Source organism: Danaus plexippus (genome assembly GCF_018135715.1).
Source record: "Danaus plexippus chromosome 22 unlocalized genomic scaffold, MEX_DaPlex mxdp_33, whole genome shotgun sequence".
NCBI lineage: Eukaryota > Metazoa > Arthropoda > Insecta > Lepidoptera > Nymphalidae > Danaus > Danaus plexippus.
This window is the reverse complement of record NW_026869856.1, coordinates 284,308-298,444: the sequence shown is the minus strand read 5'-3', so window position 1 is coordinate 298,444 and position 14,137 is coordinate 284,308. Positions and strand designations below refer to the sequence as shown.

Here is a 14,137-nt window from a genome sequence, read left to right as displayed (position 1 = left end):
TTTTATCTTAATTCTGTCTGTATATACTGTGTTTGCGATATAAATAGTTAATGATTCTTCTTTATAAGAATCAACTATAAAAGTTATAACGTATACAATAATTTTCGCCAAGAGCGCCACCTATATGAGACACGAAGAACATAAATGAAACTTCTTGTACTTGTCTAAGAACTTTCAAAAAGAAAATTGTACCTTTATAAATTAGAACCCTCAAATCTTAAACATTTTTTTGAAATTAATAGTGAAAGTTGAAATATTTTTGTTTAAGAAGCCATTAATCTGTTAAACAATTTATATTTGGCTAGTGGCTCCATCTCTTAGCTTTTGTATTAAACTGTGCAGCGCCATAGATGACAGCACTTGTGGTTGATTTTCCGCAGTTTTGAATGTTTCAGATTCCTTACTTAATATTCAATTCTAAAACATTTTTTGGTTTAATCAAATAAACTTTTCGATAAAGTCTGAATTAATATGAATCTTACAAGTAACTAGGTATTATTAAAGATTTTATTAAAAATGTAAATGGCAAACACATGTATTGTTTAAGAAGCCGTAACAGTATATTTCGTCTCATATTATTTTTATTAATATGATACACACAAATTGTGCACAAAAATAATGTTAAAATTTATTGTCTAAAATAGTGTTGCCATCGTTTTATTAAAAAGTCCCTAAACAATTACTACCAGGTTTGATATTCGAAAAAAACTTAAATACCACTGTTAAGGAACGACGTCATTAGACGAAATGAACCTGTGTTATTTAGTTTTAGAACAATATTCAAATTCTTAGGCTATGAAGGACGAAAGTTTTAAAATGATTACAACACAGATACTTTGTTTTTATTATTCTTTTTCACTAAAACAACTCGTCTCAAACTCAAATTATAAGTACCTGGTGACACTTTTATTATAGATTTTTAACGAAGCCATAACAAATAAAAAAAATTAAAACTGAATATATATTGTAATAATATAGTTAAATGAGAGAAATATTGTGAAAGTATTGTAATAAAATATTGATATTGTTTCATCATACGTTACATCAGACGGACGCGTGGTTTTGTAGACGTGGACGTCAAGATGGCGGACCTGTTAGACGCTCGACATTAAACACATGTGATTAATTAATTATAAATATCGCAATTATACTTTGATTATATTTATAGTATATAGAAAAGTTTGGAGATCAGAACAATTCACTAATAGCAGCCATGAAGAAATTAGAGGTCATTTTATTTAAAAGGTCCGTTGTTTTAAAATCAAAAAGCAAGTATAAGATTTAAAGTACTGTGTTTTATTGATTTTTATTTGATATTTATCTATTATATACTTCACAGATCTTTTGATCTTCCTTTAAGTCACAGATTATATTCAAGTGTTTATTATGAGGCAAACTCTGTTTCATGATATGTCATTTTGTGACCGTTTTCAAAGACGACGCGGGTAATGAATTCCTTTATACTTTGACTCATTTATATCTGTAAGTTACAATGTCAATGTAACTACTATTTTTTTATTATTAACTATAATTAGTTTCGAGTCCAGCTCCAGTTGAACTAAACTAACTTTTAAAAATTAGAAGATCATTATTGTAAGAATAATTTATATAAAACATACGTGTCATAGACAATACACTATGATAAATTATATTCTACACAATAGTATTGAAGTTATGTCGTAGGGGGTCTGTGTGACTCATCCGTAATTCCCTCAGGAGGATGACTCACTTCTGATCCGGCTCAGGGGTACCAACTTATGTATATACGAGACAAGTTTTACAACATTAAAGGGTTCAAAAATATAAGAATATACGTAACAGCTCGTGTCCTGAGGTTGGTAGTGAATAAAATCGTTGACATTTGAACTTCGGAAACGAGTCCTATGAAAATAAACACGCGGTGTACATTGCATGGAGATAAATAGATAAGTATGTGCAGTGAGTGGTCATAAAGACGACGTGGAGGACTGTGCATGGACGGGTCAAAGAGAGGTCGGAGGTCACACACTTGGCTGAACTATGACTTAAGATACAGATGAAATAATAGTTTATCATATAAATACTTATTAAAATAAATGTATTTATTCCATGTTATAAATAAGGTCGATATATGAAGTTGGGTATTCAAATGTTATTTTAATATTACTGTCTTAATCTTGATCCTGAATTCTGATCGGAGACTGAAGGAGAGGTTTTATAGAGGTAGGTGAACTAGTTTGGAATATTTATACACACGTACAAACATACATTTGAACTGATAAAGTACATCATTATTTTGCATTGACAGCGACTACAATAAACTTCGTTTTATCTCATTCGTCGCAGTATTAAATTATTTTTATACTTCTCTCCTCAGCACATATTATGTTATACAATTATACATACTACATTATACAAAGCTCTATTTTCGTATAATTTGTAAATTTAATGCCAAGTTTTCCAAACCTTGAAGTGTCGGAGTCGATTGTATAGAAGAAAATTATTTCTGATAGAATAGGTAAAGGTACAATGTTTTAAACAAGTCAATTAAACAATTTGTATCTCAAATCTCAATATAAAAGTTCCTCATACTGAATCTTCATCATGACTCATTCTGTTTCCTGAAACCTTCGGTCCCTGATGACTCACATCTCCTCTCCTTGTCTCCCTAAGGCTTCTATCTTCCATCTCTCTCTCTCTAAGGCGTCAAAGTATTTTTTCAGGAGTTCAGACATTTATCTATAGTCATGACCTCACATTATTAAATTCGAGACGTGTTTATTTATAAATAGTATAAAGATCAGACGAAAACAGATTAAAACTTTATTATCTTATTTCTTTTTCATTATTTGTATCAATAAAAAAACTAGTATTAATTTAAGTTCCGCTTCACATTATCTATTTGCAAGTGAGTCCTGTCAGAATCCAGTTCCTTCAGCCGTTTCAAAGATGACTCGGAACGAACAGGCAAACAAACAAAAATTTAAAAATAGATATTAATGAATGTATAATGTAATACTACTTATCAGACACCCGACTTTTATTTTATTTATTTGTACAGACATTGAATATTTCTTCTTCAATACAAAAACGCATTTTATTTCTATTCAATGAATATTCTCAAGTTAATTTAAAAAACTAAAATTTCAAGTCAGCTATGAATGGAAGCGTAGAATCCCTCCAGCATGAGTCATCGGTTAACTCATTGAATATTGTCTCTTAATACTTTGAGTCGAAGGGTCATTATTGTTTGTGAGCTCGTGACATTAATAAATAAATCGACTTAACTACAACCGAAGAGATTTCTTTCTTGGAACTGCTCGTTCGGGATGCTGTACAAACGCGGTGGAAACCATCCGTGTATGGGATTAAATTTCAACGGATCAATGTGTGTTATAAATATTAAAATATAAACATCGCCCGCGACTTCGGCCGCGTGAAAAGCAAATAGACATGTATAAAGTGTGTTTAAACAATACATACAGTAATTAACGTTGCAGCCTTGTAAACTTAAATAACCTACAATCGGAATCAGTGCCATCTGCCGGGCTAGTTAGTAAACTATTGTGAGGCGAAACACAGATGCGTACAAAAAAAACATTCATATCGGTCTAGCCGTTTAGGAGCTCAGTGACACACATACAGAAGAATTATATATATATATATATATATCGGCGCAAGCAGCTTCAACGACGGATGCAACATGAAAATAACTGGCACCAATTATTATAACACCTTATTGGTCGTCGTTACTATTGTTAAAAGTAAAACGAAATCAAAGAGAATAGAACTATGTTTGAATTCTGGTTTAAATATGACGTCTGGACGCACGACAGGGGACTGCAGAGTTCAGCGAGTGCGGAGCATAAAGAACCTTCGAGAAATACAAGAACATTTAGAAGAATTGAAGTTTCATTTTAAAATATCTGGAACTTACTGAAACAAGTGACATTAGTGACGTCAGCGAGGCTGGCGTCCTCTCTTTAAAACAATGAATTTATAATAAAATCCGATATATATATATATATAATATATATATGTTGGAACATTTGTCTGTATGTACCTACAAAGTACATATATCACAGAAAGTAACACTCGCTCGGCCCGACTTGCACTCGTTATTGGATATCTTTACTACAATACAAATTCCTATTAATATAGAATAATATGTTATTATCAATCCTAGAGCCACTCCCACCAAGCTCTTGTATACAGCAGCTTGTGATAAATCGACATAATTACAACAGTTCAAGGAATACAAGCATGTAATATAAATTGCTAATATTTTGACGCAAATCGATTTGAGCTAGGACCGAGTTATTTCCCTCGACACAGGTTATATGCGTTGTTATGGAAAATCAGCTCGTAACTGATTCTAAAATATAGTTTTCCTCATCGCGCTCGCTTCATGACCATCATTGACACATTCGGCTGTGACGAGAAAAGTTCATAAAGATAATGTCTTTCTTGTTTACTACAATATTATAGTTATGGCAAATTATAATTTCACAGACAGACGTATATATATATAACAGCTGATAGTTAGGATATATATAGATACATTATTAGTAACTTATTTTTTTTTTTTCGGAAAAATAATTGTAAAATTTGTTACTGATAGTTTTATTATGACACGAGGCAACGCGCACAGGACACGTTCGTCTTGTGTGTTATCGGAAATCAGAAGTTAACGTTAGAAATACGTAATTTAATAATAAGGTACATTGGTTTCTGAACATTCTTACTTAACAGCTGATGAAGAATAATATCTATTTCCTGGATAATCTAATTTCGGTTGCTGTATGTGATATCGTACCTGGCAGTCGCCTGTCCCCCCGGCCAGTAAAACGCCCAGAAAGGATCCTCGAATGGACTGTCCCTGGAACTCCAGAGAGGACACCCCGGAGTCACGAGACGCAGTAATATTTCGGGGGTCAAATGATTTCTTGTAAGCGCCGTGTGCTGGAGGAAGAGTGTCTTAAACTTCAGCATCATCGATGGAAGATTCTGGAATACCTTAAACTGAAACAAAACTTAAAGTCACTGATAACAGTGCCGAAGTAACTCAGTGTTTTGATTGTTGAATGTTGTTACTTAATACTAGGATATAAACAATATTTTCTGCTATTTCTTTTCATCAACTTTGACTTATTTGTAAGAAACTATCACTGGTTACTAGTCCTCCATTATCGAGTCTATTCCATCTAAATGTCCTTCATAGACTCCTGTCTAGGATAAAATATACAAGAAATATTATTGTATAAAATATTTAACAAAAATCTTTTTATAAATTAATAAATAACTTCTTATATTTAAAATTATACCATTTATAGAAAACTACAATATATATATATATAGTTACTTTTCGTTATATTTTATTCCAAAAATTTATTTTTTTAACGTACAAATTGCGATTGAAAAGAAAAAAATACAGTTTTTAAAATATGTATATTGAATACTTCAAATACAAACAGAAAAAAAATAATATTAATTTCGAGATACAGTGTATGTTTAATTATAATTTTAATAACTACGGAACAATATTTTTTTAACGTAATTAATTGATATTCAGAGTAAACTATGATTAATCTCTTTCATATGATGTCTATTTTAGAGCCACTGTTATAATAATGCGCGTATTTAAACTTTTGACGCAAAAATCATAAATAACGTAGAATCAATAAACAATACCGCGTTTATACATTGACGTAGACCCGTTGAGAACCGAACGTAATTAAAACATATTCAACGTAACACAACGTACACAATGATAACTTTACCGTTTTATTAAAATTTCATTATATTTTTATTCTATTTTTTAATAAAATTCTTAGTTTTCATCGCTCGCTTTTGTATTTGTGTATCTTAACATGATAATTTGAAAACATTAGATCGTTGATTCATCTCCGGAAAACGGAGACATAGATCATAATATCAATAGCCTTAACACGGGTCTTCATCGAAAACTACCGATGGAGAGTTTAAAGTATTTCATTCATAAATATAAGTACATGATAGATTCATTGTAGGGTCGTGAAAAACACGTAACTATCCGCTGGTAGTGTTACGACTTGTAGTTAAAGGTACTGACTTGAAAAAAAATAGTCTCGAAGTATCTGAACGATAAATTTGGATTTTGCGTACTTTAAGCCAATCGCTAAAATGTTACAGTACAAAACTAAATAGTACGAAGCTTACAAAACTAAATAAAAAATATCATAACCTTATTACCATTCACTGTGGAACATAAAGTACTATAGATAAGAAACATTTAAACAACGAACATTAATATTGAAGCATTCACTGACATACGTATTGATGACGAAAAAATACTATGTAGAGGCTGCTGTCACACCGAACACTACAGTATATAAACGATTTGTTCATATCCTTGTGTTATCGTACGGTGTAACAGACGCATCGTTGAAAACATACCAGCAAGAAGACAGTTAATTAATACAATGCAATATGGTTAACAATATTAATATAATTAAACTATTAAAATTTTAATCATTTTGTATGAACGCAATAGGTTAAGCCAGTTTTACTAACATTACATGACGTAATAATGAACAAATCAAATATAATATGAAAAAAAAGCATATTAACGCTATTAACACGAACACAAAATATATTTTTAACCAAATCTAAATTATGAGTGTACATTAAAATAGCTATATATGACAACAAATTAGTTGATAAACGCCCAGCTCGTGACGCTGAGAGGAAATCTGGTTACTATATATGACGCACTTGTTAGGATACTGTTCTATATTTATACAATGTTTATTGAAGATACTATTTTTATATAAATTATCATTTAAAGATTAATAAACGAATAGTGAGGGTAAGACTTACAAAAGTGTTACGTCGTCAATAATATATCAAACCAGTGTTTAGTATACAATTATATGGAAATCAGCCTTGTTATATAACTGTTATATGTATAAATAACACTTAAAAATATATTTATTGTATTTAAAATATTATCTGATTTAATACTGAAGGAATTATTATTAAAGAGTAAGAGTAAGACTAAGGTACAAAAGCGGTTCGTCGCCAGTAACGTGTCAAAAGTGTTTAGTATACCTTTAAATACCATTTACCAAAACATTGCTATTATTATTTTTATATTATTTAGTTATTTATAAAATGTATATTTTCAATATATACTTTGTAACAATGAAAAAGTAAACATCTTGAATATCGAGTGGTGTGGGTAAGACCTATAAAACATAGCCCTTCACTAAGGCAAGTCAGTTCTCAAGTCAGACACCAACAAGGGACAGACCTTCAAGCGAAAAGTTCTGGGTATAGTGAAAACAGTTTGGCGAAATACATAGACGAGATAAGTGTTTTTTGTTGTATGGCTTTTCTTTATGAAATACAATAGTTTGTTAAATGTTAATATGTACAGTAAATAAATGTTATTATGAATTTACTTATTTAATAATTTTAATTTAATTTAATGAATTGTTTTATTTGAAATATGTATTTAAATCTAGCTTTTTCTTATAAAATATTTTAACTACATTCCAACAGGCTCATATTGAGATGTCTTCATTCAGTATATATTGATGGTAGTTTAAAGAAACGACTGTTCTTATAATAATTATTATGTTGTATTTTCTTACATTAAATAATAAATTTAACAATATTATATTATGGTAAAAAAAAATTGTACAGATTCCAGAGCAGTGGTTCCCAACTTTTTCTTGACTAGGGACCACTTTGTATTCTTTGTTGTCCGCATGGGACCATGATGTAAAAGAAAAATAAAGCGCGTGACTAAGAAAATAAACTTGATTAAAAAACTCAATGTATTTCGTATCAACAAAACCACCGGTTGGGACCCACTGTTTTAGAGTAATGTTTGTATGTAGTTATAGTCGTATGATAATGAGATCTCAGACTATCGCGAGTATTCATTTAAATGAAACTAATATTTTTGTATTACTACGCGTTTTTTTAATATTTTAACCCCATACTCCCAAAGTTTCGATTACTTTGCAGCAACCGTGATCACGGGCGGACGAGATGTGAATTACTGCAAAGTAAAATAATCAAACAATGCATCTGTCCTTGTGGCACGAGCTTCATATTCACCAACACTGTTAATGATTTCGGTTATATTCAACCGACTGAACAGAAGGGGGTTCTGATACGACTGTTTAAATAATACTTTAGAAAACGTTACAACATGAATGTCCTGTAAACTATATTTAGAACTTATCAAATATTATCGCTTATTAATTGGAAGAAGTTGAAGTAATATATGCTTGAAATATGAACAAGTGCGACCACTAAACTATGAACATGCACATTTATATAGGTAGCTGCGTAGGAATCTTTTTCGTGGTCGTCCATCGTTGGATTGTAACCGCCGCGCCGCGCCGGTTAAATTTAATGGATAGCGAATGATAATGTTTGACTGATAAAATGATAACTTTAATATGACCCACATACAAAGATAACTGACGAATTTAGCATGTGAAGCGTGGAATAGGCTGCATCGGCACATGATGAAACACTCGGAAGTATTGACGAAGCCTTCGGAATATTCCGTTTGTCTTAACACAGATAACAAAGGTCATGGAAACGTAACAATTTATAAATAGATACTACAACACACCCAGAATATTAACCAATCAGAATTCGGAATAGAGTCTAAAGAAAATTAAGTATATTTAGCACAAGTTTAGGCACAGCGGCACATACTCGCACGTGAAGCGGTTCCCGTTTCTCCTTATAATAAAGTAAGTACAAAGATTTACGAATGAAATACTGTTAAAGCTCCGTGTGTAGTCAGCAGTGTGACGATGCAAAATGAATAATGAATAAACATACTCGTACTAAGCGCGTGCCATTAATTTATATGGTTAAACTAAGCAGATAGTCTGATGTTTTGCGTTAATAGTATAATGTGACTTAGTACATATGTATAGCCTTCTCAGTTTCACGATGCACTCGCGTGTTAAGAATGCTCGACTCCAAGCGTATAAATGTCATTCATATAAATGTATACAAACATACTTTCTGTATATTTTATTATTGTTCTATAGTCTGGACTCTGGCGCGTGTTTATGCGACCGAGTAGTCTGTAGCGTGAGGTAAATACACTTTATAGCACACGTTATCTGATCTTCTGTGTTCATGTGACTGTTTGTCTTATCTCCTGCCACTGAGCTACTTTCCAAATTTTTTCCACTCTCATATAATCCTTCATACATGATGTCGATATTTCTTAATTTTTTCCTGTTAGTCTTATTATGTTTGTGTTAAAGCCGAACTCTACAAGCCGACTTGCCGAACTAAAATAAATCCTTTAAGATTTTCAATAATTATAACTTACACATTTTTTCCGCTATAACTTTTTATATACTAAATATTACATATCAATATCAAATATATATATATAGAGTATTTGCTCTCAATTTATAATGTTCCACTTGACTTAGTATATGTAAATTATTTTAAATTATCTAAAAAACATTCCGCGAGTTATCAAACGATAAAACAATGATCATGTGACAGTAATGTTGCTGCGCATGACCCTCGTCTGACGGGATGAATGCAGGAACGGACTTGTTCAGCTCACAGCTGCAGGTTAAATCTTGTATATAATGCAGGTGGGGACTTGTCCGTGACAGCTTAAACCTGCAATATACTCGTATAGTGACGAAACTTCGTATAGTTCAATGGAGTCACCGTGCGGGTGTCGGGTCCATCGCGTGGCAGGGAGAGGAGCTTCAACAGTGCCTGGGACTTGCGACCCAGGTGTACTTTTAAAGGGCCTCTATCGCATTTACTATGTAATACTTTTTCCAGAACAATAAATGTCAGTTTTCCCTATTTTGTTATAATCAGGGTAATCAGAAACAGCCGCCTTATCAGGAGTCACGCTGCATACGAACGGATTGTATTAAAGTACCTATAAGACATAAGTTAAGTACAGTTGAAATGCTTCAGTTAAACAAGACGTTTTTTACAAAACCGTTATAAGTGAGAGGGGCTTTGTTACCGGCCTTAAGATATGACCACTTTATAATTAATATTATTCATGTCATACAGTTGTGAGTTGACCTACGTTTTTATTTAACAAGGAAGTAGTATAGTAGAATATGTACACGCAATGTATAGTATAGTTGTAGTCGTGTGCCACCAATGTACTGTTGTTGAACTGTGACGTCACTGTATACACTGTGTAACAGACACCACGTGACTGTGCTCGTCTCTCCTCACACGTGCACTCCTAACTCCTGAGAGTGTGCACGTACAGAGACCAGATGTCAACACACGGACCTAATAGCTTTTTAACGTTCTACTTGCTGTGAGATCTGTTTAAATTTTTGTTTACTAATATATTATAAGTTATTTCATTCAGTAGTCATTATTTATACATTTCCCAATAGTTATGATATTGTCTTGTAGCACTTAGAACATACTTCAAGAGTCAAGTGACCAAATATATATAGGTACGTGTTTTGCCTTTTTTTTGTATTTTTCACCAATATAATACAGTAAAACAAGTGTTATTTTTTATAATTAAAGACTTAGTCCATCTACATAAGTTTGAACAATCGTAATGTTGGTACCTCAACAATATTTTCCTTAACTAATCTCGCATCAACAGACGCGGATCAATTGACATAACATCATTGGATGTCAATATAAAATACCCAAACTTTAACAAACTGTTTCAACATCCTCCTTCTAATAATATCGGGAAGTTCCCAGATGCTAATTAATTCTATTTTTAGATTTGTTTGGAAGAATACTTTTCGATGAGGGCGTTTTTTAAAGTTATACAAAAAAAAAAAAATTGTTTCCTGCGTGTATTGTTAAGTATGTATGTTTTGTCTAACTTTGTTTTAATAACCTTAATGGTTTAATGTGAGAAGATTAATGAATGACATACGATCAACGCTCCGTATGTAGTTTTGTTTTCAAACTCTTTTCTCATCGTTTCTTGTATTAATTGATTGTTTTATGATAGTATGGTTGTATTATATTATATTTTTTTTGTCATCGATCAATGAGTACACCACTTTCGATGTGCTGTTGTGAGTCAAGTAGTTCTTTGAACTCGGTCAGGGACGATTTGGAGCGACCTTCGGCTGACGAGCGAATTAAAAGTATCGAGACCTTGACGACTTCACCAATATTATAATACATAATATACATAAAATTATAGTTGATATAATGATTTTTATTTCCTTTTATTATTAAATAATTAATTGTTTCTAGTATTTTAATCAATGTGTTTATACTTTGTACAAATACTGTTGACATAATATTTCGTTTCATTTTCCCATGTTTTTATTATTATCAATCATTATTATATTTGTAAATAAAACGTAACCTTCAGAAATACGTCACAATTTATTTATTTTTTAAATCTGCATAACTCACAACAAAATTTATTAATTGTCAAATAAATTTTAAAATTAAATGACAACTTTTACAACGAATTAATGCTATGTAATATGTACTTGATATGAAAAATATTGACTATAATGTAATAATATTAATAATTATTATTTTATAAGTACATATATTTGTAATATAATCTGTACAACGATAAAAAATTTATAATCATCTGTAAGGCGAGGTGAAGGTCTCGCTACTCGCAGTAAACATTCATCGGAAACTATTACTACTTATTTACTTTAGGTTACTAATATTCCAGAAAATCCAACGTTGTCACAATCAATAACAAAACAGAATAAATATTAAAAAAAATTACATATATGACCTCTTGATAGAAGTAACTACTTTTTTTATGGGAAGATTTTATGTTGCAGTTTAATGAAAAAGTATTTTTAAATTAATTCTTATTCTTAATATAATTTTTAGTATTTTTTTTTTCTAATCATGATAGATTAATTGTTTACACTGTATTACCATAGACGTAATATGACGTCAATAGTAGGAGAGCAGAAAAGAAAAAAAAAATAGAAAAAAAGAAAAAGTAGAACGTTAGTAGATAGATATAAAAAAGTCCGAAATTAAATTTTAATTAAATAGAATCACTTTCTATGATTATATAAGAACCGTGTCGTTTATAAGAGAATATTTTGCTATGTTTGCAAATGATTAGGTTTACAGCAACAAAGAAAGGAAACAAATTCTCACCGGATGTACGTAAAAAAAAGGCAGGTTTATATTATACTGATGAAAAAAATCTTTAAAATATTATTATTCTATGTGTTAATAACCTAATGAGCAACGACTGCTCTCTAAATGTACAGATAAGAATATTTACAATGATAGGTCGACTGTTTGTTTTATTTAATAACATCTGTCGCGTAACAAAAACGCTATTTTAAGAATATAAATATATAATATAATATGTTCCAAAGCGACAAAATTAATAAAAAAATTGAGAAAAAGTGGTATCCGTTCAAAAACCCAACAAATAAAATGCAACAAATATTTCCCGCGTTGTCGAGCGGGAATTCCAAAGCGTCGGACGCCACACACACTTAAATATGTGTAGCTTACGTACACAAACGGTTACGAGCGGCAGGGGGGACGGGTGAAATAAGCATTTGGCTAACACGTTGCGGCAACCTGCTATGTTAAGTATTTACACACACAGCTATAAAATATAAACTACAGATAAGATTATTATAAGTGTGATAACAAACTGACTCACTACAGAAACGAATTTCAAGGAATCTCCTTCCGATCCAAGCGCCTGTCACGCACACACTGACAACACCTCGCGCACGCGTCACCTACTGTATAAATTGACAAAACTACGTCAGTCTACTTCAGTTTATAATAAACGTTGTAGGTGGTGTAACGCTTACCGATACCAAGATCGTGACAGTTTTGTTACATAAATCGTGTGTACATAATAACTGTAGTGCTGATAAGTTTTCAACTCTTCAAAGATTAGTGTGAAGTTCATGCGGAAATTGGATTTGAATTGAAATTTTATTTCAAAATTAGGGACAAGTTGAAAAGTGTCAGAAAACCCAGCAAGATGTGTAAAGATTCAGTGGTTGCTATGACAACGGAGTCTTTCAGCGGAGTTGCCGCCAAAAGGTGAGCATTTTTTTTGCGCTCCTGTCGCTATAATTACTGTTTATTTTTAATGAATATGTCATTTTCTAAAATTAGTGTCTATATTTCATAATCTTTGTCAACAAAGATGAATGATTATATTATTGATTATAATTAAAAATCGCTTGATCTGAATTAGTTAACACAGTAAATTGTTTTTACCATAGTTTATAAATAACACGGGATATGTATCTTGATTTAATTATCTGTGATGACTTTAGAATACTCTTCGATCAATCGTCTCTATACTACCATTAAGCCCATTGAACAGTATCTAATGCAAGTTTTCGTCCGTGTAGCTCCGCGGGCCAGTGCATGGCCTCCGTTCTGCTCTCGGCCCTATGCGAGCGCCGCCTCACCGTGGGGTTGCCGGCCGCCGTGCGCCACCTGTCCGCCAAGGGCGAAGCCCTATTCGTGGTGACCTGCGGCGCGCCCCCCGGAGACAGCGCCACTCACATGCTGGACGTGCTGCTGCGAGCCTTTTGTATAGAGCACGACATCCACGTTTTGGAGGTGGACTCGGAGCGTAAGCTGAAGCGTCTCCTGGGCGTCGAGTGTTCTTCGTCGGTGGGCTGTGTGGTGGTCCACTCGCCGTACGCGGACCCCTTCAGCGACAGCGCCGCCGCCCCTCTCTCTCCCAACGAGCGGAGCCTGGTGTCTCTGTGCGAGGAGCGCTCGGCGCCGCCCCTGGTCCGTCTGCCGGACAAGTGAGCAGCCCGGGGTCCTCTGGACACACTCTGTGACTGGACTGCGCACGAGACGTCCTCTCTCGTAGTTTGTGATGGATTGTTGAACTCTGTCTGCCCGAAAGGCTTGTTTTTTGTAATAAACAAAAGTTGTCAAACAATCTCCACGTCATCTGTTTCCTAGAAGACGTTGAGCTCTGTATATGAAGTAGTGTGTGATCAAAGTCACCGTAGAACGCTTTGTATGTATATGTCACTAGCTCCTACAACTGTCTGAACTTCAGAACTCTTTACTTATTAATACTGACAAGCAAATGTCCAATGATTAGTCTACTGTAGTCTGTGGTTCAATGTTTTGTACATTTCTACATTTCTTACAATAAATGTATCTTATAATACAA

At 32.8% G+C, this 14,137-nt stretch overlaps 2 protein-coding genes across 4 annotated transcripts in view; one reads left to right on the top strand and one right to left on the bottom strand.

The window, feature by feature from the left end:
* Nucleotides 1-12,717, bottom strand: part of LOC116773503 (electron transfer flavoprotein beta subunit lysine methyltransferase-like) — a 14,541-nt gene extending 1,824 nt beyond the window's left edge. Inside the window, exons 1-2 of one of the 3 annotated variants that reach the window (XM_061528842.1) lie at nt 12,638-12,717; nt 4,796-4,995 (exon numbers count right to left, since the gene is read on the bottom strand). In XM_061528842.1, coding sequence (XP_061384826.1) covers nt 4,796-4,974 — 179 coding nt within the window. In that variant the 5' untranslated portion in view covers nt 4,975-4,995; nt 12,638-12,717. Of the gene's footprint in view, nt 1-4,795; nt 5,002-12,637 lie in introns of all 3 variants that reach the window. The other 2 variants (XM_061528841.1, XM_061528843.1) reach the window with 2 other exon arrangements.
* On the top strand, nt 12,693-14,137 carry LOC116773504 (uncharacterized). The gene is made up of 2 exons (XM_032665967.2): nt 12,693-13,032; nt 13,350-14,137. The coding sequence occupies exons 1-2, from the start codon at nt 12,971-12,973 to the stop codon at nt 13,759-13,761; spliced, it is 474 nt and encodes a 157-aa protein (XP_032521858.2). The 5' UTR covers nt 12,693-12,970; the 3' UTR covers nt 13,762-14,137.

Bases quoted from the DNA above. Each gene is read 5' to 3' on its own strand.
- LOC116773504 (XM_032665967.2), top strand. From the start codon at position 12,971: ATGTGTAAAGATTCAGTGGTTGCTATGACAACGGAGTCTTTCAGCGGA. The intron at 13,033-13,349 runs GTGAGCATTTTT...TCGTCCGTGTAG, and splicing joins AGCGGAGTTGCCGCCAAAAG to CTCCGCGGGCCAGTGCATGG.